The sequence below is a fragment of the Phalacrocorax carbo genome, chromosome 1 (assembly GCF_963921805.1).
Source record: "Phalacrocorax carbo chromosome 1, bPhaCar2.1, whole genome shotgun sequence".
Lineage (NCBI taxonomy): Eukaryota > Metazoa > Chordata > Aves > Suliformes > Phalacrocoracidae > Phalacrocorax > Phalacrocorax carbo.
The window spans coordinates 100,752,791-100,777,585 of NC_087513.1; the positions used below are offsets into that span (position 1 = coordinate 100,752,791).

The 24,795-nt window shown below is 39.3% G+C and overlaps 1 protein-coding gene across 4 annotated transcripts in view; it reads left to right on the plus strand.

Annotated features, from left to right (window-relative positions):
• Positions 1–24,795, plus strand: part of CRYBG3 (crystallin beta-gamma domain containing 3) — a 94,699-nt gene that overhangs the window by 29,489 nt on the left and 40,415 nt on the right. For all 4 annotated transcript variants that reach the window (XR_010375657.1, XM_064468797.1, XM_064468804.1 and 1 more), the window contains exons 3-7: positions 845–1,281; positions 15,267–20,220; positions 21,194–21,241; positions 21,603–21,718; positions 22,755–22,902. Coding sequence is in view for 3 of the 4 variants with exons in the window: in XM_064468797.1 (XP_064324867.1) it covers positions 845–1,281; positions 15,267–20,220; positions 21,194–21,241; positions 21,603–21,718; positions 22,755–22,902 (5,703 nt within the window). In the remaining variant the exon portion in view is untranslated. The remainder of the gene's footprint in view (positions 1–844; positions 1,282–15,266; positions 20,221–21,193; positions 21,242–21,602; positions 21,719–22,754; positions 22,903–24,795) is intronic.

Below are 24,795 nucleotides of genomic sequence, written 5' to 3' on the forward strand. Positions count from 1 at the left end.
GCTCAGCTGAGTTGAGGGAAGAAATGAACACAGGTGGTTTAAATGAGGTGAAGCCCTGCCTTAGTACTACTTATTTTCAGTTAGCTGATGGAGCCAGTAGGCAGTTCAGAAGGTAGTGCTGTGTGTAGGACTTTGGCTGTATGGAAAAGCATGTGATTTGAGCATGGTAGGCTGTGGAGGTGTGTGAGACTACACGTACATTTGGAAATAGAGCTGGGCAGTTATTTGCCTATGGAGTTGAGGGAAAGCTGGCCAAAGGGTGCAACATAGGGTTGCTAAAGATAGTGAGTAGGAATAATCTTTGGCATGTGAATTGAGTTTGTTTTGTCCAAATTATGTTCTTGATTCTTCTGGGTTTTTTACAAGTGCAGGTTACCCTACATTTAAGGTTATGGTATGTTTGCGTTTTGCTGTGGTGTTTTTGTGTATATTTGCAAAATGGAAACTGTTCATCTCACAAGTGCATACAGATTTGTTTGTGACCTGTGCTTTTTGAGTGGATTAGAGTCTGAAGTGTGAAAAATTGTTCCTTGCTTCTTCCTCAGGTTTTCTCTGCCAGTTGAAGCAATTGTTCTCCATCTGTCCTTCTGTACTTCGCTTGCACAGCAGCTGCTTTATGAGTCTTCTAGCCTATGTAGCCCTTTTGGCTTTTTGTAGAATAGGGACCTTTTTAGTACAAAAAGAGGAGAAGAGAGCACAGGGCTTTGATCTTAAAATGAACCTTTCAACAACAGATCTCCTGAAAGGAATACAATGCATAGGAGCAAATTAAAATTAAGGAATTTGGGAATGTGCAAAAATGACAGGGAACATCATCTTTATGTGCTTCTTTTATTTATCTTAGGTTTGTCAAAATGAAGAGAAGAACCATTCCACAGAAGAACTTAGCAAGTCTGAAATCCAGGAGGAGCTGAAAAAGGCTAATAGCCTTCCTAGTTTGACTCCTGTCATCAAAACAGCAGATAAAGACAAGCAACCCCGAGAAGGCTTTTTTCATTTTCTTGGCAGCTTATTTAATATTGCAACAAAATCTTCTTTGGTAGAATCTAAACCCTCTACCTCCCAAGATGAACCCAACAGATGTGAAAAGGATTTACAGAACACAAATACCCTTCTGGAGGACCTGCAGCCCAAGTGGCCGAAAAATGAAGAGCCTATCTGTTCTACAGCTAGAATAAAAGATGATTCTGTAAATAAAGATGATGCCATCTTAAATAATATTGGGAAAGATATCTCACACGATCTGCAAGGAGGCTGGAAAAAATCTGCAGATGGACAAAAGTAAGTTCTATAGTTTAGTATTAAATATGCTAAAGTTTGTGGGGGGGTGTGTGTACACAGAACTACCTTGATTAAGTTCTGCTGACTGTATGACAAATGACCGTCATTTCTAAGGATGGTTGGAGTGTCCCCGACAAAACTTTGTGCAAAACTCTAGTAGCAACTACCTTAAATCAATGAAGTCAACTGCAAAGAAATATAACTTGAAGGAAGGTTTTCTAGAAGTCTCCTGACTACAGATAGATGCAGTTTAGATCTAAGTGTTAAGAGAGGTTAAAGATGTGGCATTTAGAAATAAATTCAGTATTGTAGATCTACTTAAAAAAAAAAAAAAGTCTGAAGAGCTTATTTCTGTCCATATTATGGGCTAAATAAAGGTTTGAATGTTTGTCCTTTTTATATCTCACTAGTTCAGTGGTTTTACTTCTGCAAGTAAGGTTTCCTCATTTTTAAAAGACCTTTCCTGGTTTATTTGACTTGGTGATTTTTGCTTATGTGTTTTGTTTCCCCTTGTTCTTTGGGGTTTTCCTGTAATGTAAAGAAGGTTATATAAAATACCTAATTAGCCTAAATATGGAACATCCTTAACAGTCCTGTACTATTTCCCAAAAAATGGTGCCAAGGGCACCAATGTGTGTTTGAGAGTAGAAAAACAGAAACATTGGCTGTGGTCCATACCCTACATTATAAAATCTTTCTGACTGTGGCATAAACATAGGTAATAGTATTCCAGAAACATTTGTAGCTGTTATGTTGAATATTTGACTCTACAATATTTGGCCAGTACAGCATAGGTTTGGAGTTAGGTGTGTATGGGGGGTGGTGGGGCACCTGTCCAGTTTTTGATAAGTGTATAGAATATGGACTCGTCCACAGGCAATGAATCTGTACATAATGTTTACTCAGATTTTCAATACTGCCCAGGATATTTATTTCAAATTTAAGCTGAAAGTAATGATTTGGGGTAACCAGTAATTCTATGGCAGTTCTCTTGCTTGTATTGCAGATTTGAGGATGTACTGAGAAGAAACACTGTTTTTGTTTTGGTTTTTTCTTTTAAGTTTTAAACACACTGAGTGCAACTCAAATCAGTTTTATCTGTGGCATGTGAAGTGTTTCACCTCCATATATGAGGTCAGAGATTCCCAAAGTAGCTGCTTAATGAATTTCCCTTCCGTATTGGGGATGCCTCCAGCACTGTCCTTCTTTATTATTCAGTAGACTAATGATTTGAGGCATCTGTCATTCACCTTTATATTATAAATGTAATGGCTGATGAGGATACAAATAGGGGAGGTGATACCTATTTGGGTGAACTTAAGACTGTATTTTCACCACCAAAAAACAGTACTGTTTGTAATTAAGAGTAGTTATGTTCTGAGTACTCTGGTTTGGTCTGTGATGTGGTTGACTAGTTTTTATTGCAGATTGTTATCATAGTAGCACATATCTGACTGATGTGTTTTCCAAACTGCATGTTTGCACTTCATTGATTGATACAGAAGAAAATTTCTCCTCCCCTTAGGTGTTACCTGTAGAGGCCTAGGTGCATTATGTTGTTCAGTCTAGTTCCTGAACAAACTGTTTACTTCTTAAAACGTGTTGGACAGGCTGGCTTGCTGCATCAGTCTCTTACTGCTGTTTGCTGTTTCTGTAGTATACTCTGGAAACCAGTAGGTAAGCCGCATGCCATTGTGCCAGGAGCTATGCAGAGATACAGGAAAAGTCACTCCTTGCATCAAAGAGAGTTTAGTCAAAAAAGACAGTAGACATTAATAGATCTTGTTTTACTTTGTTCCATGTAGTTTCTTCCATATTGTTTCTCAGCATACTTTCTGCTGTACTTTCTTCGATGTTTGCTCTTTTTCTCGCTCTCCTCACCCACAGCTACTGATTGTATTATTCAGTTTGCAGTGGTAGTCTGTCCTCTACGCAGCTTTTCTTCTTACTCTCTTCCCCAACAAAATCAGTTGTCTTATATGTACTCCTCTGACTTACCTTGAGTCTCTTCTGTCTGTTCAGACAAATGAGTCTTGGAGATCCAACTGAAGGCCAGTTGAGTTCACCAGAAGTGGTGAAGTAAACATAGTGATTGGAGCCTGCAGTAAGTGGATGAGAGGCAGCCATGGTCAGCCCTCAGAAAGTCAGTCTTTCTCTTCTGTTTTTTTCTCATCCACTGGCTGATGCAATAAAGAGCTAGTGCATATCCTTCCTTCCAGGTAGAAACCTCTGACTTCTGCTGGCTTTTCAAAGTGTATGCATGAGCTTTGTTTCACTTTCCTGTTTTATTGGTGCCTACAAGGCCTGCAAATAGGAGCAGTGGAAGTGACATGGGATTTTTTTGCTGCTTTGCTCATTTTGTAGTGCCGCATTTGAGTAGATCTTGAGCAGTAAACTGATAAGGCGCTGGGCAGTCTGTATGCACAGTTTAGAGGGTCAGATGGTCTCAGTTGTCATTTGATTCTTGTAAATTCTTCTTCAGAACAATGTGGATTAATAAGTTTGGCATTAATAAAAGCTTACAGAGTTCAGAAGGTGTGGTTATTAACTCACTGAAGTGACCTCCCTGCTCTGTGCCAGTGTTTTTGAGTTATTTTTGTCTTCTTGAAATCATAGTTGCAATTGGCATTTTCAATTGACCATGTTAAGACATTGCCCCGTGTTGTTAGATAACCTATGCAAATTAGTGCAGATTTTTCTCAGTATAGTTTACCAATCTCATGGTTAGGCAAGCATATAATATGTGTTGCTAGTTTGAAGGTAGAGGTAAGTTGGTCTATATACAGAATGAAGTTTGTCCCACATTTTTTCTTCCATGTAAAAAGGTAATTTTCCATGGGTTTTTGATGTAGCTGTTGTAAAATCAGACAAACATGAAACCAGTCATTTTCCTTCTAAACTCATTCTCAAAAGTACAACGTACATTCTGCCCTTTTTGGCTTAGGATACAAACAAGTTAGACAATCTCCATGTAACTTTGTGTAGTCAGGCAGAGAAAAACATACACAAATGTGAACTGTGTTTCTGAAGCAATTAGTACAGAGAAAATGAAATTACAATGCAGAAGCAGAGGTTTGCACTGTTTGCCTTTTGAAAAGCTTGAATCAAGGATACCTCTTTATTCTGTTATGGAAGTGATTATGCCAGGTTTGTTCTCTTTTAGTGTATAAAAGTTTAGAGGACATAGAGCAGGTTTTTTTTTCTTTGGTACTAGCTAGCTTCTTTGCTAAATATTAACTAACTAGTATTCATTTAGCATGGTTTACCTGTACAAGTGCTCCTGATTGCTGACTATTGGCTAGATAGTCTTGTAGAAAGTACCAAGAAGTAGTTGGAAGTGAGTGCTAAAAGCACAGGAATAATGTTGGAGGTGGGGGCAGGAAGATGTAGCACACAAGAACAGGAAGGTCCCTGGATACCATGAAGGGAAGGGATGGTGTGAATGTGATTTTTTTTTTTTGCTCATCTCTTGAAGATAAGGCCCCAAAAGACAGATGATACTTTCTAGTGATCCATATGAATTCAAAGGTACTAATGGTTTCATTGATTGTTATGTTAAACTGCAATTTTAGCATTTAATGTAGAGGCAAATGGAAGCTGAGGGCTTTACAGATCCTTAAGACCACTGCATTATTAATCTTACATATGTTCCTCATGACGAAGGAAACAGTTAAATGAATTTGTTAATTCTAAACTACTGTTAAATATTAAATTAGAGGTTCTGTGGTTAGGGAGAAGGTTGTAATGATAAATGGAAGAGGGACAGTTGTTAGATTGCATAATCCCATTAGAGTTGTTTAAAAAACCCAAACTAACCTCTCAAAACTAAAATATCTACCAAATGGTCTCAGATGCCTCTACCCAGACAACTTCATTAACCTCATATCCTTAAAGCAATATTTTGCAAAATGCAAGTAAATCAGACTACTCTGACCTGTAGTGTGAGGTTAAGTTTGCCCTCAGTGGGAGGCCTGGCACTTGGTAAAGACTCGAGTTTCTAGGCCTTGAGCCAAGGAAAGTGGAATTCATAAGCTCAGGCTGTGGAGTGCATGTTTGTGAAGGACAAAATATACAGGTCACGTTATTCCTTCATCAACCTGGCTGGTTGGCTCAGAGGTAATTGTACCTTAAGGGCTTATGCTCCTTTAATCCAGACAGTGGTAAAGGAGGAGCAGAGAGGTGAAAACCATGATAAATTTGGCAGTCTCTAGACGACAGTTACTGAGGACAGTAACATAATAATTGCAGCACTGGTGATAGGTGAAAGGAGTTGTGTTGGCTAGGTCTCCAGTTATTGCATCCCTTAGTCTTCCATTTGTCTGGGGTGGTTGAAGATTTCCTTGCCATTGAGAAGTCAAGCAAGCAATTGGGCTTGTAGTGTTCTATAAAAGGTTAATGATGAAGGGGTGAGGTCAGTAAAATATAAACTACAGTTTTAAAGTAACACTTATTCGGCTATAAGTGGGAAAGAAAAATGCAAAGTAAGGTATTTGCTACTACGTGTAGAAAGATCTCTTACTTGGGTAAGATGGTAACTTTTGTGTAGAACAGTCCCCAGTGGCAGAGGGGTAAGTATGAAAGTGAGAAGTTCATGATTAGTTTTAGCCTTTGCACTTCTTCTTAATTATGTTAAAAGCCAACTTTAACTGGTGTAATAAGGCGATTAAACCATGGAACACTGGGAGTTACAATTCACCTAATTTCTCACCACTGAAAGTGTACGTGAGAGAGATCAAGATTTCATAAAGTAGGTTACAAATATAAAACATGGGTTTGCACCCATTATCTTTCCTAACGTGTAAAATTCTTTCACTTATACGTATATTGCCTTTCCCTAATAAGCAACAATTTGGCTTCAGAATTGAAGCTGTTTCTCTACAACTCCTGAGAATGGACTTCCTGCAGTATGTACCTGCCATCTTCTCAAGAATACCCATCATGGTAATAAGTAATACTCTCTACAGATGACTGAGAATATAACTCTGACAATTTATTTTCTCTTCTTTCTCTGCCCCTCTCCATCCATCCCACTCCCCCGCCCTGAAAAAAAAATAGTGACCCAGATCTGTTCTACTGACTGCTTGCCATTTGCCTAACTTCTACTAGATTTTTTTATTCTTATAACATCCAGTAACAATAATTAGATGTTGCATATAGTGATGTGCAAAACAATAGTGCTTGTGAAACTGCACAGCTTGTTCTGGCGTTCAGGAAGAAGCCTTATTGCATTGCTGAACATGGTTGAGATAAAAATCAAAGCTCTATCCACTCTAAATGTTTTGATTATAAAATCCTGACCACTGCTTAAGATGCTAATACCCCAGTTCGACAAAATATTTAAGATCCTGACTTCTCCCTCCTGTTATGAACCCTGTGGACTTGGAAGTGAGAAAGAACTCCGAACCCCACAACTGCAAGGATTTTCTAACTGTAGGTAGAAGAGGAGAGGGGGTGATTTCAAAAGCAAATGCTCAAAACAGTATGCTTTTACACTTCGCACTGTATCAGGAGCCAAGTCCTTGTAATAGTTTAGCGAGAGCATTGCAGTCTATTTCATTCAGAAAGGGAGGTAGCCTTGAGGAGAGACAGTTTGCAGACCATTTACAGTTCTATGTTATAAGTTGTTGGGTTTTGTGAGGGTAGGTGGTTTATTTTATTCTTTTAAAGTCCAGCAAACCTGTTGCTATACACCTTATTGCATAGTATTTCCCATCTTTGTACTGTCAAAAGTCCTGTCCTTTTATTTTGCTCTGTTAGAAATACATCTGATAAAATCCTTCAGGGCTACATAATTCTGGTTAACATGACTGTTTCAGAGCTTGTCTTTCACCATTGTGTTACTGGTCAGATGCAGGCTTGTGGTGATATAGAAATATAGTCCTTAATTTGTCTGATGGATTGTATATTGTGGTTTTTATTCAGTCAGTAGTGGCAGCATTCATCTTTCCCTATAGATGCCTTTGGCAGACAGTCAAGAGTAAATGAACAGAAATTAAATCACTTAATTCTAAGCCATGGTCTCATCAGGTAATTCCTGAGGAATAATGTAGAAGAGTAGGGAAGCTGCTGCTTCTGCTGCGTTTGTTGAAATCAAATCCATCTTGTGGTTGGAGCCATGTGCTTCTCTAATTGTCTACCCAGGACCTATTTTACATACAGCACCCAAACATTTAAAACCATAAGTGTACACACAGCATGGCAGTGTCCATCCATCTTTGATAGCATCTGTTGGATGATGACAGTAAGAGGAAAACAAGAGCACTGTGTTGATTATTTCTATTATAAAAATACTTACATAAAGATTCCCGTTGTACAGACAAATATATATAGTTATATGGTAATACAAAGCCGGTCAGAGATGGGAGAGACAGCTGCTTCCCTTTGTAGTAAGAGGTTGTCTTGGTGGTGGCTCTGGGGAACACCAGGACAGCTGTGGACCTGGGTGGTCCTTCTAGCATGTCCCCTGAATGCCTGCAAGCACAGCTATTTGGACCTTGATCGGTTACTTTTGGTCTTAATTCTCTGGTGCAGTTTCCTACACAGACACTTGAAGCAGCAGCAAAAGGAGGACTGGGGGGCAGAGGTATGTATCTTGGGGTAGGGAAATGGGGAGGAAGTAGAGTAACATAGTAATTAGTCTTCCAATGGCTTTCTGGGTTCTGCCTTCAGAAACCGACAGTGGTAATGTACTGTTGTTCAGTTGCTGGTGCTCAGATGGACAGGGAGTCATTGCCAAGGGTGACCTGCTACCACCTGATGGGGGGTATAAACTATGTGGGTAGCTCCACCCTTCTAGGACAGCCAAATATGGCCCAAAATTGATTTAGAAGGCTGTCCTGGGGAAGGATCAGGATCATCCTGCTCCTAATTCTCTTGGTGAACTGTGGAGGGAAGCCTCCAGCACTGACTGCAGGGGTATACCCAAACTCCCATGAAAGGGTTTAGTATTAGGGCACTAAAGAAGAGGGCTTCATTATTCTTAAATCTTTTCTTCCAGACACATCTCTGTGCATACCTTGATTCGAACAAGGTACACTTTAACGCTGCTGACAGACTTTAAAGTTTTGATGAGAGCCTAAGCCTATGTGTGTCAACTAAGACCTTGTCAAGGTAGATGCTGGGCTGAGAGTTACAACCCATTCCAACAGTTGGGTGGGTGTGTTTCAGGGCTCCACTGTAGGACAAATGCAGGCTGAGGCCTGCCTGCCAGAGAAGGGTACCTGCCCAGAGCTGGGACATGGAGCCAAAGGAAAAGTTCTTGTTGGAACCAAAGCAGAGACTTCTGTGTTTCTGAAGGATGAAAGCTTCTTAATTTAAGAGTAATTCATAACAGATGTGCGATGCAAAACTGAGCTAAATTAATTCAGCTGAAAATTAATTCACTGGGTTGTTTTTTCTGCTGAACTTTTTTTAATAGGGTTGTTCAACTGTGCAATGTATTTGATTAATAGAGATTGTTTCTTAAAAACAGCATTTTACAGTGTGGTTTGTTTTTTTTTTTTTGAAGGTAAGGAGCTACCGGCAATGTAATTGTTCAGGCTTCCTAAGTCTTTACTTGTCAATAAGGGTTTAATCCTCACACCTTCATCTTTACTGTTGTTGGGGTGGCAAATAGCATCGGAGAGAGAGTATCACTGGGTTTCTGCTTTAAGTAGATAGGTGAGCTGCTAGAACACGTAGTCACCTTTCGTTGCCTCTTCAGAGCACATGCCATACCTGCTCACAGGCAGGTCCCTGTTTAATCTCCTGCTGATGCATCTGCTTAACTCCCCTAGCATCAGTACACTCTTGCTTGAGAGTAGAGGGATGTCCCAGCTTTAATTGTTTGTTACATATGAAGAGAGGGCAAGAGGAGTGGTGTTCTTCAGCCTTAAGAAGAGGAGGATAAGGGGAGACCTTACTGCTGTCCTCAGCTCACTCATGGAGGTCTTAGAGGAGATGGAGGCAGACTCCTCTGACACATGTGCTGTTGGGACGAGAGACAATGGGAACATGGGATACTGGGAAACATGTTTCCATCGTGAGGGTGGTCAAACCCTGGGGCATGTGCACAGGGCTCCTGTACCAAAGGCCCATCCTCAGAGGTGCTTGGGAGTGGTAGGATGAGGCCCCTAACACCCTGAGCTAGTTGGTTCAGCTTGGCGCAGGGGTTAAATTGGACGATCTCCCACGGTCCTTTACAGCCTGTAGTACAGCTCTGTGCCTAAAGGCAAGACAATCTCTTGCAAGGTAACTTTGTGCTGTGCAACTTGTGAATGTGATTTGCTTTTCGTTGGGATTTGCACATCTTATAACCCCTTCTTGCACATCAGTGTGAGGCAGCATGCGACAAACTGCTACAGTGGCAGCACAGGCCATGCTTGTCCGTGCTCCCTGGAAAAGGCAGGTCAAAGGCATTTGAGCGCGTGAATATCTGAGTGTGACAGGGGAAGGGAATGGTAGCTGGCTGACTACAAAGGGTGCGGGGGAATGAGGGTGGCAGGTAGGTGTGTGTGGATACTTCCCACAGGTACAGGGCAGAAAGGTTGGCTGCTGCCGGGTACTGGGGAAAGATGGCAGCGAAGAGGCGGGAGTGATCCAAGGCCCTTCACGCTGATCTTGGTCTTGCAGCTGCAGGTGTTTTGGGTCAGCCTTGATCTGTGTTTTCTTCCTTCAGACTCAAAGAGTAGGGTTGTTTTGCCAGATGTGGAAGATAATCAAGAAACAGTACCATGAAGGGCAAAGGGAAGGAAAAGCATTCCTTCCGAGGTCACAGAGACTACATTTGGTTTTATTAAAATTGTCATTGACTCTTTAATTGTCCTTATGGAACATTAGCTTTGAAATTTCCTGCAGAATCAACTATGTGCAAATCACACTGTTCAACCAAACTTTTGACCTTTTCAAACATACCTAGTGTCCTGGGATTTCAGAATGTATTTGAAACTTCAGATTTAAATCATGAAGCTATCCCTTCTGGCTAAAAAATAATTTTCTTTCATCTAAGTTGTACATGGCAACTTTTCAGTTAGCCCACAGTGTCTTTTTTTTTTTCAGTAAGGCTTTTATTTTTTCTATTTATGAAGATCTGACATGAGTGTAGAAACCCAGCTGGCTGGCTAAGTTGGATTCCACCAGAAGGTTTTTCAAAGTGACTTTAAGACAGTTGTTTCTAGACAAAGGACCTTAACATAATTTTTAAAAGTTGTCAGTTAAGTATGCAGGAGGAAAAAAGCTAAGTGGAAAAAATTTAAAATGAACAGTAGCCTAATTTTAAAGTAGTCAGGGAAGGGTAGACAGGAACTACAAGAGACATGCTGATTTAGATCAGTGGTTTTTCAGCCTGTAGCCTGCAGATCTCTCTGCTCTGGGAGCTACTTCTAAGGGGTCTGTGAGAGGAGACATGGGGAAACATGCACATGTCTGCTTGAAGAAGCAGGAGACTGTTGGGCTCAGGAGAAAATACCTGAAAGAGTGAGGTATGAGGAAAAAAAAAAATGGCCATTGCTCATCTTGGGAGAGCCAAGTGTTGCATGCTGCAGAAACAGGCCAGCCAGCAGTATGCTTATGCTTTGGCTCTGCTAAGCCTGAGGTAGTGAGCCCGGAGCTAAGCGGTGATGCTGGTTGTAAAAGCTTTCTAGCATGGATGCAAATGAAGTTGTGCTGCCTCGGGATCTGAGATGCTGTACCCATGTAGTGCTGTGTCATGCTGTATGATCTTCCTCTGTCTCTTTGAAAATAGTCCAGGATTGTCTGCTTTCTGCATTATTGTATGATACAAATATGAACATTGGAGGGGTCACCATCTTCATAACACACACTTGAAAAAGATGCAAACAGTGAAGTCTTTATGGATGCACTGAGGAAGCATTCAAGGTGGTAGGTTTCCTCTTGCTTCAGGGCTTCAAAAACCAACCAGATTGTTTTATAACTAATGCCTCCTTTTGGGCAAGTTACATAAGATGTCTGTCATGAGATGTCAGAAGGTGTTCCCCTCCCTCTCCTCCTTGAGTTAGCCCCCCTTGAACTTTTTATTTCTCCTTCAGAATAGAAAAAAAAATCTCTACAAGCACCTACTTTTGACAAATTTAATGTAACTCGTGTTGACATCCTCTCTTGTTGTTGTCAAACAGTCTTTTGTGAAACTGAATTAAGGCATTATAGGGAATTGAATAGCTTCCTGTGAAGAAGGGAAAGAAGGAATCTCCCAGTATTTGAAACATGTGACAGAATACACACTGGGTTCTGTGTATAATCAGGCTTTCTTCTGTATCCTCATATGAGTTGAAAAAAAAATTTGCAGAGTTTTTTAAGGTAAGTTCTGAACTGACAACCTTTTGGTGATCAGAAATGAATTGTTACTTTAAATGTCTCTGAAACAAGTCCCTAGTGACACTTTCAAAAGATTTTCTGTGGCATAGCCTGCTTCTAAGTGTTTTATAAGACTTACAGCGGAATTGCTGCTGCCACACAGGAACACGGGTTTTCATTTTTTTAAATGTCGTCTTGTTGCATGTGAGCATTCAGATTGAACACACTTCTGTGTACTCTAAAAGTAAATTCATTAGTACTAAACGGCCTGTTGGCAAAATTTTTATACTATGCCGAGCAGCAAATTCTTTATCAAAGGTCAGAGATCCTGGAGTTGCCGCGTCTGCAGAGGAGAGGTTGCTTCCCTCTTAAAATAGCATCCACTGCAGAAATCCTTGGTAGAAGCAAATCTGCGGGAAAGCAGAGCTGTGTGTTAGGAGACACTGGCAGAGGCCAACTGCAGGATGAGGCTCTGCAGCTGAAGTGGTGATGTAGTCAGTGCTAGTCAGGATTGGGTCTGTGCACAGAGCTCCATACGGCAGATTGCTCTGTCTTGATCCGACTTCCGATGGTTGAATCCAAGCATAAAATTCCCTCATAAGACAAATGGAGACCAAACGATTTGGGAGAAATTATAAAAGGCACCACATAGGCAAAAAGAAATTTCTGCATATGTTTGGTTTGCCTGACCATGTGTTATAAATGGTGTAACTTCTCTTGGGATCTGTGGCTCAAATGAATGTGAATATAGGCCCCTGTGATGCTGGGTTTTCCTTGTCATTCCTATGTAGGCAGTATTCTGTAAAATTACTTACCCCATTTCTGGCAGCTCTGGATTTAAGAATTGCTGAGTTCATGGGAGAAATTTGAAGGCAGAGTTGGGTGTGGGAGGCAAATGTAAGGACATTTTCTGGGTTTGCGTCAGAGCACTAGTCTCGCCACGTGTTTATAGATAAATTCTGAATTCTTCATACTGCATATTGGACAAAATATTAACAGCAAAATAAAAGACGCTCAGTAAAAGTTAATTATAATCAAGCTGTTTATTCAAAACAATGCCTTGATTGTGATGGAAATAGGTGTTTGATACCTTGCAATACCACTACTGTGCTCACTTTAAACACATATTGTTATACTTTTCATTTTCAAGAATCCATAAAACTTGTTTGGAGGATTGGTGCCAACCTATGTTCTGTTTGTTTTCTTGAAATAAATTTTATCTGGATCCAGGACAGTTGTAGACCGGCTTTTATTTCTGGGGTTGGCCAAGGTATGGGAGAGCTGATGGATTTTGTAAAAGCTTAATAGTGATTATTTAAAACATTTTGCTTCCATTCTGGCTTAACCGAAATAGGAGTTTACTCAGTAACATCAATTCTGAATGAGAGAATGATTAAGTCGTACATTCTTAAGATTCATTTTTATTATGGCTGTGACTGTTTGATGAGTGAATATAGTGTGCTATAGAACTCAACAAATCCTTCTCCAAAGCTCCACAGATCCTAAAAATCTTAAGAAAGTATTTTCTAATGTAGAAGAAAGTTTTCTGTGAGAAGTGGAAGGTAATGTAATCCTTTAAAAGGAAAACAAACAAAAAAGATAATCTTTTTTTCTCTATTACCCTTTCTCCAGCTGTGTTTTTTTCTTCCACTCAAAAAAGTGTATCTTTGAAAAGGTATGAATGCTAAAGACAGCAAGTTAAATGTTTAGTAACTACCACGGTTGGTATCTCTGGAAACCAAACTAGCCGTATAGAAGGTTAAATGTAGACATCTAACTTTGCAAATGCTTGGGGTGTTTATACAGGGCTTTCCTGTTTCCTCTGTAACTTAATATACCTGGCTAATAAAACCTATATCAAGATTCTGCTGTAGCCTTCTTCAGGGATTATAATGAATTTAATCCTAATCCAGACTTAATTTTCAGGTTCTCACAATGTCTAAGTTCCCATATTCAGATATTTTGGCATTAGCCTAAATATACCTGGCAGTGTAAAACATGTATATAAGCGAGTGTTTATATCTCTGCTTTAATGTTTATGAAGAATTTCACTTTTATTTTGCTTATATTCTTTGTGTGTCCAAGTACTGCACAAGGAGGGAGTTTACTTGTGATTTTCAATAGTTCCCTCTTCAAAATAAAATTAATATCAGAATAAGAATCTAGGCCTCTAAAACCTTGACAGAAAACAGATTCTATTTTAGACTGGCAAATCCATTCCATCTTGATATTCATTTGTACCTATTGAGAGAATACATACTCAAAATTCATACAGACAATATTTGAAGTAATAGTTACTCAATGATACTCAAATGAACAAAATTATTTTGCTGTTTAGTTTTTCTTAGTACATTTACATTCTATTTCTCACATATTATTTGTCCTCCAGTCTAGAGCTGTAATAACTTCTCAATAAATGTGAACTAATGGTAAGCTGCAAAGCTTTTAAAAATGCTTTTAAGCTATTTTTTTACCTATTGCTATGCTTTTTATATTAGAAATCAAAATCTTAGCTAACTCTTTTTTTCAAGAGACTATTGAAATAGTAGGATGGCAGTTTTCCAGACAGGTGAATGCTAACCTGGTGGCTGGAATTAGCCAGACATAGGCTCAGGCTGTATGAGAGTTTGAAAGGCTTTGTTCTTAGTTTAGGTGGGCGCTGAGGCAGAATGGAGTTTAAGCACAGTCTGAGTGTCTGCTTTGTCCTAATGTGAAGAATGGAAAAATCTGACGGTCACGTTCATATCATTGCTGCCCGATTTTTGCTAGAATTCTTTAACCGACAAAAAAATAGGGGGAAAGGACAGAAGCATTAGAAAGAAAGGTATTTATGATGTCTGTTAGTTTTAAGAAAGAAAAAAACCCTGCCTTTTCAGAAAATTAAAAGTATCAGGCTCTGAATTTATCCTTAGTATATCAGAAAGGGCAGTGAAGGATCAGGATCACAGGTTTTCCATGGTGATTCTTTTGTGTGTTAGTTTTTCCATTCACTTTTTTTGCTAGTAAATTTGTGACTGGTGAATGTCTAGATCTACCAGGTCCTTGTCACATTTCTAGGTTTCTCATTTCTATATTTCTTCCAGTATTCAAGCAGTCTTCATTCTTACCTGATCTCCATTCACTCTTTCCTTACTAGCCTGTGGTTCAGAAAGCATTCCTGATTGTATACTTTCATTTCGTCACACGTTTTGCTTCTCCTAGTCCTGTTCCTTAACACTGTATTGAGAGCTTGGGTAAAAATTTAAATTTCAATTAAATATTTTATTGAACACCAGTACAGTTTTTTTTTTCAGGTTTAAAGTGTAGGCCTGCTTTAGTAGAGTATAACATCTTCACAAAGGTATGCTTATTTCTGTCACTGCAAGTGTTGCCTTGCAGTGGCATATGTAAATAGTAATTCCATTGTCTAGTAGAAAGCAAATGATGAAAGTTGTTTATAGTGACATCTACTTTTTGCTTATAGTTTAAGTTGGCTTCTTCAGTAAAAGGTAGCATATCTATCATTTGTCACACAAAACCAAGCTTATGAAGAGCAGAAAAAGGAAGAAAACAGCGTTGTGGGCAATCTACAGTTTGTGATAACCTGAGGAGGAAGACAGTAATGTACATCACCTACAATTCATGTTAACCTTTAATATCACACTAGCTATTTAGGTAGTCTTTTTTAGTGGTGATAACGATGATCCTTGTTACAGGCAGATGCAACGGAAGCCAGAAGCACCGGCAGTCACTTATGCAACGTATCGAGGTTCTGCAAGGATTAGGCAGCTGCTGAAGAATCAGTCAGGAATGGCTGAAAATAGAGAGGAAAGTACTGAGAACAGGAATGGTTCAACGGTCAAAGAAAATGGAGAAATCCAAACAACTGTCTCTGTGAAATCAGGACACTTAATAAAAGAAAATGGAGAAGATGAGGGTAAAGATCACGAAGATGATGTTATAGTAAATTCTTCTGCAGGTAAAATGGGAACAAAGAACTCCAGTAAAGCTCAGCATTGCTTGGGTAGCAGTAAACATGAAATAACTGTAAGGACTACAACGTCATCTACTGAATCATCTCATGAGATAGACTTAAAACATCTATCTGCTTTAGCTGCAACAAAAGTTAAAAGGACATACTCACTAGATTCATTACTGTCATCTAGTAGTAGAAACAACGAGATCCAAACCAATTCCACTTCCCAGACTACCGATTCCCTTAAAATGAGTTCTGCAAGTGATTTGGTTGGAAAAGAAGTTGGACTGCTGGGAGAAGTGGAAGCTCAGTTTCAGGCAGACAAAAATGCCACTTCTAACTTTGATAAAGAAAATCATTGTAGTAAAGCAGCTAATAAGGAGTCCAGAAAAGAAATGTGGGATGAATGTTTACATTCACCCAAATCAAAAAATAAGATGGCTAATGAAGAGCTACAGGTGAGTAAGGGAGAATATTGCTGTAATCATCAAATGGATAGTCATTCGGAGCTGACATCGGATACTCAGATGCTTCATTCCAGTACCACTACATTTCAGCAGCATGCAGATCAACATACAGGTAGTGCAAATAGTGATCCAAGAAAAAGTGATACACAGAAAATTGGGGCAGCTGTAGAAAGAGAGCAAAATCCACAGAACTTTCTTGCTACTGCCCCCTCACCTTTTAATGAACAAGTACCCACTTCGCTTAGCGTGGAGTCCAAAGGAGAAAAATGCATAGCTGCAGGCAGTCTAACTGCTTCAGTGTCATCTATTAAAAATGAAGATACAGTCATGGGCAGGTGGACTTGTAATGAAGAACTGAGTGAGTTAGGGAAACCAAGGCATGTACAAAATGATCACCAGTTAATCCTTATGGAGAATTCTAAGGATAGTGCCACACCGCAGACTGGCTTATCTTGTCGAGAAACTGAGGATGTGGAAGCAATGAAGGTTTTAACTGAGATTGCAGTGGAAAACCTTGCCAATGTATCATCATGCATGCATGGGTGTGAGAGTGTGAAATCTAACTTCGATGAGCTGACAGCACCTCTCTCCATTACTTACAAGTCGTCTTTTGAAGCTGGAGGCTGTTGCTCAGCTTCTCTTCATCCTAGTTGCAAGGCTGAAAATAAAACTATAGGGAAAAGAGAAGTGAGTTTAAAAGGTGTGAGAGAGACAGTTTTTTGTTCTGATCTTCAATGTGAGAAGAGCAAATCCTTTGAGCCTGTAGAGATGAGTCTCTCGGAAAGCTCAGTTCCTGTCCACAGCATTGGTCCTGTTTCCCTTGAAACTGTTCAAGACATTCCTGCAGAGGCATTAGTTATAATCACAGAAGATAACACAGCAAAGCCTGCACCTTGCCCTCTAATCAGCATTGACAAGACAGATGATCATATTCCTGCTGCTTCTAAAATCGACAGGACTGGTATGACTGAGGTTGCTCTTGTTCCTTCTGAGTGTAAGGATTGCATCTCTGAACTTCCCTCCTGTATTTCTGAGTCAAAAGAAAACATTCTGGAGGTTTCTCATTCTGCCTTGACCAACCATTCTGTTTTCATCTGTGGAAAAGACGATGTAGACATAATTTCTGAATCTCCATGTGTTTCTGAAGATAGGTATATTCTTTTTTCTTCCAAGAAGGAAAACAGGAGTAAGCCTAGGATATCACCCACAGTACTTGATTCTTCGTCTGACAACCAAGGAAAAATGCCTTCTCCTGCCACTAACTCTGAAAATGGCTGGATTGCTGAAGGGTCCGCTGCTTCTGAACAGGACAGCTTTATTCTTCCAGCTGCTGAGTTTAGGAGAATAATCCCTGAGGACAGAATGACCGAGGTGCCATTTTGCTCAGGACACCTGAGAGCTTCATGCCCAGCTGGTTCTCTGGAACCTGAGCTTACTCCAGCTATGCTTGATGGCTCTGCTGCTGGAGTAGACGTGGGGGATGTTTGCATCCCCAGACCCTCTTCACCTACTACGAGATCCAGAGAAGCCTCCAACTTTTCCGTTTCTGCTTTGGAAATGTTGGGCATTGCTCAGGGGAACAGTTATTCCTCCAGTCACAGAGCTGGTGATGGGGCAGAGGAAGCCTCTTCTACACAACAGGCTGACAGCAGTGTCTTGGCAGAGGCAATGCCATCACTCATCTGTCCTTTGAAATCTTTGGAAATGGCATCCAAGTCAGCATGTACCGAGAGCGTGTGCAGAAATGCTGTGGGACAGGTGAATCTTGGTAACTCTGTTTCTGGTATCTTAGAAGCCCCTTCTGTGACAGATGGTCAAACAGCTGCTGCACCTGCAGAGTCAAATGAGCTGTGTTCTGAGGAAGTATGGGAAGATACCGATGTGAAGGGACAAGAACGTGCTAAATTACAAGATGCTGCTTTTTTGTTTAAAAAAGCTGAGGAAATAGTGGATTCAGTTTTACACTTGGCTATAGAAGAAATAATAGCAAAACAAGCCATTGGTGTCTGCCAGCTTTGTGGGAGCAAGGATGGTTTAATAAATACGGATATTCTAAATGATCAGAAAGCTGGAACTGTACAGTTGGAAGCAGAAGAAATCCAGTCAGCTGTGCAGTCATTAAAACATTTTTATAACAGCAGTGAAGGAAGCTCATCTTCACTTACAGGGAATGAAATAGTGGATACAAATAATCGAGATGAAAGGTTACTTTCTTGTATCCCTGATAAAATTAACCTGCATAGTGCATTAGCACTAAAAGCAAAAGAAATAATTGATGAAGTCATTAACTCGGCCAAACAAAAACTGGCATCCAGTCAGTGGCAAGGCAGTGAGAGTAAAAGGCCTTCTGAAATTGTTGAGCCTAAACCTAAGGCTGAAACCCCAAAGATTTTAAACTTGGATATGAAGTTACCTGCCAAAACACGGGAACCAACAGAGAAGGCAGAAACTCAGAGTGTAGCTGTAAACTCTGAGAAGGCAGGTTGCTCAGGTCCTCCTTTACTTCCAAATAGTATGGAAAATGGCATAGACTCGTCCCAAAGAGGTGAAAAGATACCACATATTGCATATACGTGTCAAACAAATAGATTTCTACCCACTGGTAATTCAGCAAGGCCAGAATCAGATGTTATGACACCAGTCGGAGAGAGACACAGTAGAAAGGTATGTGAACAACAGGCTGCAGCAGAGCTGTGTGGCAAAGCTGGAGTATCAGCAACTAGTAGAAAATCTGATGGATCTTCACATTTAATACATAGAGACGCTACTGTGACTGAAGAGATGCTTCTGCCATTGCAGTTAAAAGATTCATGCAATAATAAAAATATGCCAGAGTGCACATTGCTTGCAACTGTAAATGTTAATTTGTCATCTTTTATGCCTGGCGAAGAACATACCAGCATGCAGAGTGAATCCAAAGACAAAAGCAGTCCTCAGGGTTCTCTGGAAGGCAGTGCAGAGGACAGTCTGTATGAACGCCATGGAAGAGAGGTTGCAGAAGTAGTACGTGCACAAGTGAAAGCAACCTTAGAAGATTCAAAGGCAGTGGAGAGTGAAGATGAACTAGCAGAAGGGGCAAATGAGATAGCAGAGGTTAATATTGGATTAAATACACAGTTCACTGTACCTGAATTGTCTGTTACTGGAGAAGACGGTGAAGGGAAAAACTGCTTCAACGTGGCTTTTTCCCAGAATAATGAGAATCTGAAGCAGGTACAAATGAAAGATCAAGACATGAAGAGAAATGATCAGCTTAAAGAAAATGGTCCAGACTGTAGTGATGACATGAAGGAATCGACAGGTCTTTTGGCCTTTTCTCCACTAATTGAACAGTGGGAAAACAGTTCTTTTACTATCATTTATGAAGGTGCCCTTCAAACTGAGAACAAATCTGTCTCAATGGATGATACGCAAACTGGTTTGCCTTCTTCTTCTGTTCTGCCTTCACATAATATAGATCATCTAATGTGTGAAAGAGCAAAGAGTAAACATGAGCCAGCCTGTCTTTATGGGAAGGATAGCAAGTTGAATGAAGCAACAGATAGCTGTAGCTCAGAGTCATTTCTGAGCGTAGAGGCCAAGCGCTACAGAGTATATCCTTTCTCTTTGTCTCCAATATATGAAGACGACAGCTCCCAAGAAGACTTGCTTTCCACAGACGTGTCACCAGAAGGCCATCCTGGTGGAATATCTAAAGATAACGTTGACCACACTTCTGTACTGTCCCTTCTCCAGTCAGTTTCTGAGCGCTTACAGTTTACTACTCAGTTCAGTAAAGAGGATGAGGAGGAGGGAGTGGAGGACGAAGAGGAGGAAGAATCATCATATGAAGAAAATATGCTTGATGTTGAGAGAGAAGAAGAATGTCTTTCCAGTCAGTGGAGAGGGAATTTAAAAACAACCCTTCAATCAAATGATCTGAGTAGATCTTTGTTTCCTGAACAATCACCTCCTCTTTCAGAAGAACAACTTGACTCTAAAGAGCAGCCAGAACTGTTTCCAGATGCGGGTTCTCCTAATCAGATACCTTTTAAGCCAGTTTCACAGAAAGCTGATGCTGCTCTAAAGTGTCCTCCTACAAGTGTATACTACCAGTACTTGAAATCTGCCAGCAATTCCTCCTCTGAGAAGGGAACCAGGTTTGGAAGCATTCTCCAGGATATGTTGCAGCCAAAGATTCATTGGTCTCAAGACAACACTGTGCCAAAACTGGGAGAACTGTCAGCGGTAAGATGTTGTGTCACGTAATTTTCATAATCAAAGTGACTAACCCAGATTCAAAATTTCTGTCTCCCTGTTATCCTACCTGCATTTTTAAGGTTAATTCTTTCATGATAAATGAAAGTAATTAGGCAGTTTAAGATGATAGTTTTAAAAAAAAAAGTCTTCTGATAAAATAATTTTTAAAACATAGTATTCTTGGTTCAGCACAGAGATGAAAGTGACTTAATTGTAAAACAAGATGTGAACAGAAAATATAATACAGAAATATGCATGATAGCAAGTCTGTATAATAGCAAAACACAGGCTTGTCCATGTTAAGGACATTTCAACCTGAGGATGATGGAATTGCCCTTCGTATGAAAATCATTCTTTCATTTCTTCCACTTCTGAGATTAGTAGAGCTGTGCTGTCAAAAAAATACAAATACCTTACTGGGTTATTTGATTGTTCCATCACAGTGTCTTCTGCAAATCGTAGCTCAGTTAGCAAGTAAGTAACAAAGCTGCTTCTGTAGATTAGCATTTCTTTTCTAGTTTATTTAAAGCAATGTCAGATGAGGGTATGGAAACAGTTCTTCCAAGTTTTAGAAATTGAAAAGGTGCATAGACCAAATGCATAACTGAAGAATAAAGTCTTTCCATGATTTGGGGAATATTTTAGTCTGTGTTAGAGGTCTGTTTTGGTTTTGCCACTGTTAAGACATGCAGTTTATTGTTTGCTGGGAAAGGGTAATACATTTTCAGAAGTTAACTTCCATAACAGTTCTACCTTTCTAGCACTTGCTGCTTTCTGCTGATTGTTTGATTCTGTTAAACTATTTACACCAACTCTGAATGACAGTGAAACCTATCTTGGCTGTTTCTGGTAGTGACAGTTGCACACGTTTATAGGAATAGTGGACCCAGAATAATCTGTCTGTGCTTTGTGCTACTGTTGTAGATGTTAATAGTTGTTCTGCATGTCCTTTTAATTTCAGAACCTCATTGATAGGGCAAGTCTCAAATACAATCCAAGACCGGGAAAGGTAAGCAGAATTTGTGTCACATAGATCAATATGATACATGGAATAATTTGTTATACCAAAATTTTTGAATGGAAAGCATCTGAAATTTGTTCATCTAGGTTTCTGTATTTTATTGGTGCATATGCTTATACATGCTAATAATGAGATTATACTATTAAAAACCCTGCCACTAGTAATTTCACTGTATTTCTGTCAGCAATTGCGGTTTTAGTTCAGTAGAGCATTTCATTAAAGAAGAAAGCGTGTAGCATATCAGTTGAGTGGGCACAAAATGAAATCCGTTTTATTCCAAGCAAAAAATAACCGTCTACACTGTATGTTGAAATGGGCCCTCATTTGTGTGCATTGTATGTTCTTTCAGATTATTATTTATAATATTTATGGCGACAAAAGTAAACAAGAAGTTCATTCTGATGTGCTGGATACCACGTCCTGGATCTTTCCTGTTGGAGGATTACTTAGGATAATTAGAGGCTGGTAAGAAATCCAGGTCATATTTAAATAGTCTTTCCAAAAGACTGTATATGTGTTTCTCTTATATTTTCATTTCTTTTATTTATGACACACGTCTGATCTGCAAGAGTGTCTTTCTTTATAATTAGACTGATACAATGAAAAAAGCATGAAACAAGACTTCAAATGCTGCAGTACAAAAAAAAGAAGTATTGTTTCTCCTGGGAACTAGCTTCAAACAGAAAGTTTCTAATAGCACCACAAGTAAGTTTAGACTTCTTGCCTGAAGTGCTGAGTCAGTACAGCTACAATCGTTACTAGAAGCATGTGTATGCCAAAGAAAATTTTTCTTTTTATGGTTCAGTTTCATTATACAGTAGCTGTTGCAAAAGGACCATAAAATAAACAATCTCAGCTGCTGTTTGTAATGTAGCATTTAGAGGAATGTGGATGCAGAAGGATATACAAGTACCTTTTAAGGAAGATTTTATGAGTGTTTCTTGATTTGCTTTGGGAAGCAGAGGCTGGGACCATGTCAGTTGTTGCATTGGAATTTAATTGGTAACGCTTACAGTGAGTGTTTCTTAACTGTCAGCCATAGTAACAATGCATGTCACATTTATGCAGTTTTGAGGCAGCCTTCTTTGGTTTTGCGTACATTTCTTTTATGTCCTAAGCAATATTGAATGTCATTATTAGTATGTATAAGATTTTTATCCCTTGCATAGTATCTGCCTGAACAGGATGTGTTTTGATATGTCAAATAATATACTTGTTCCGGTAAAATAAGGCTTTTTATTCACATTGTGCTTCAGCTGTATTTTTATATAGTTAATATTTTAAGTTATATTGGAGGAGAACTGCATATTTCACTTTTAAATCACAGAAGTACAAGCCCCATGTTTATCTAAAGTCAATGTGACTATTGAGGGCCAGCATAAGAAAGGTCTGATAGTTGGCTTGATAAGAAGAGCTCATTACTGAGCTTTCCAGCAAATGTGCTATATGAGGACAGTCTTACCTAACAGCAACAACTCAGTTCATGATATCATTATTACAGCTGGATTTTTTATGAGAAACCCAAGTTCCAGGGTCGGAAATACATACTAGAAGAAGGAGAGACTGTGCTGGATCACCTTTGGGATCTTCCAGGCGTGAAACATCGTCGAAGAAACCTCACAGTTGGTTCAATCAAACATGTAACAAAGGTATAGACTTTGTAAATAATATACTCACATATATAATTAATTTGTTTGCAACAGTGGTGTATTACTAGCAATGGACAATATGTGTGTGTTTCTGATTTTATTCAAATTTGCTATGAATAAAATTTTTTGCCATCAAGATAATTCCAGGACTTCTGCTGCGCTAAACTTCCCTTTCTTCCTGAAAGTAATGAGCAGATGGATTATCTTTCTTTGCCATCACCTTCATCTGACACAGTGAATCCCCTCCTTTTAGATGTTTACCTGTCCAGTTAACTGAAGTTAAATGGAATCCATTCTTATTTTTCAATGTGTTTATCTTAAGCTTAAATACCTACTGTGTCTGTGTGCCTTCCGTTTCAGGAGTTAGTAGCTGGGTTTCCAATGCCATTTGTACCATGTAGCCTCCAGAAATTACTGTTGTTTTGTGCCATCTGTAGGGGTTCCGTGTGGACAAGTGGTACACCTACAGCATCTGGCTCTCTGTACAGCCAGAAGTTTAAAAGGCATTTTGCTGAAAAAGATAGTAATTAAATGCCTAAAACTAGATATAATGCATCCATTGTTATTCAGTGAATGAGGAATATATTTGCCAGATCTTGTGATTTAAGAAGACTTAGTGCTCTTGTTGTTTAGCAAAACATTCCAGTTATTCACAGGGCAATGGCCCTTTACTGCGAGTGAATTATCATTTGTATCGCAATGTGAAAGTTTTTCTGAAAAAGTGGTGTTTCTTTGTTCTCTGCTGCTATAGAGGTGATTTTAAAATTGATAACCTTTTTGTCATCAGTACAGGGGCATAATGTCATAACAATTTGAAATACTTTCTCATTCTCTTAAGGATGTGAAAATAAATAAATTTGAAAGAGGCTGGATGAGGGCATGAATAATGAAGTTAACATTTATTTGAGCTAAACAAATTAAAAGCATTTGACCAATATGGAATATGAATGTTGATCAGTAATGTGGAAGGCAGCTAAATAATTAAAGAAATACCACAATAACGTGCAACTGTAGTCTGAAACTGAGGGAAGCTGGGTGTGTCTTGGGTATAAAAGAAAAGCCTTGGATAGGAAAGACACTGTGGTTAGCTTCAGAATCATGCTTGATAAAAATCTTTGTAATACAGCTAAGTAGGTTTGAGCATTGTTCTTCCTCCAGTATGTGGTTCATTTATATGGAACACAGATGGAAAGCTTTGTTGCAGTACACTAGTTCAGTAATCAAGACTGGTTCTCATGTAACTTAAACCTCTAGCAGGTATGGTTGGCCGGGAATACTTTTGCTTTTAGTCCATGGGGCTGTATAGAGGTAGTGGTGTGGGTGTGGAACTCAGTAAGCCAGGCTTTGTCCTTTAAACCTTAATTCATGAAAGCATCCCTCTTTTTTAGGCTGTACTTCAGCTGCTGTGGAGCTACTTTTAGAAGGTAGTTTGCCAAAGTGCTACCTTTGTTTTTCACACAAAAAAAAGGCATTATTTTTAATTGACAAATAGCTGTTTCTTTTTCAGGCAGCTCACGTGTATGTGATCTGCAGGATCATGTGTTTTACTGTCATTCTCTTTTTCATATGCTGGGTAGCTCAGTGGCTTTTCTCCTGCCTAGTTTGGTCATACTGGCTGTCTGGCTTATCTTCTGATTCTTCAAGTGGCTTTTTCTGGTGCTTGTTTAATGGCTGCTCAGATGCCTTGAGTTACCAGAATTGAAAATTGGCTAAATAATTGAGAAGAGAATGGCTTGCCAAGAAGAGAAAAACAGATGTTTACTAAAAAAAAACCTGTAGGAGATACATTTAATATTATTTTTATTTTTTACTGGCAGATGTTAGTTTTCAAGCATCCACAAAAAGCAAAGGTTCTGTTAGCTTTGTGGTTAGCTTGTGGCTTGACTTACTGTG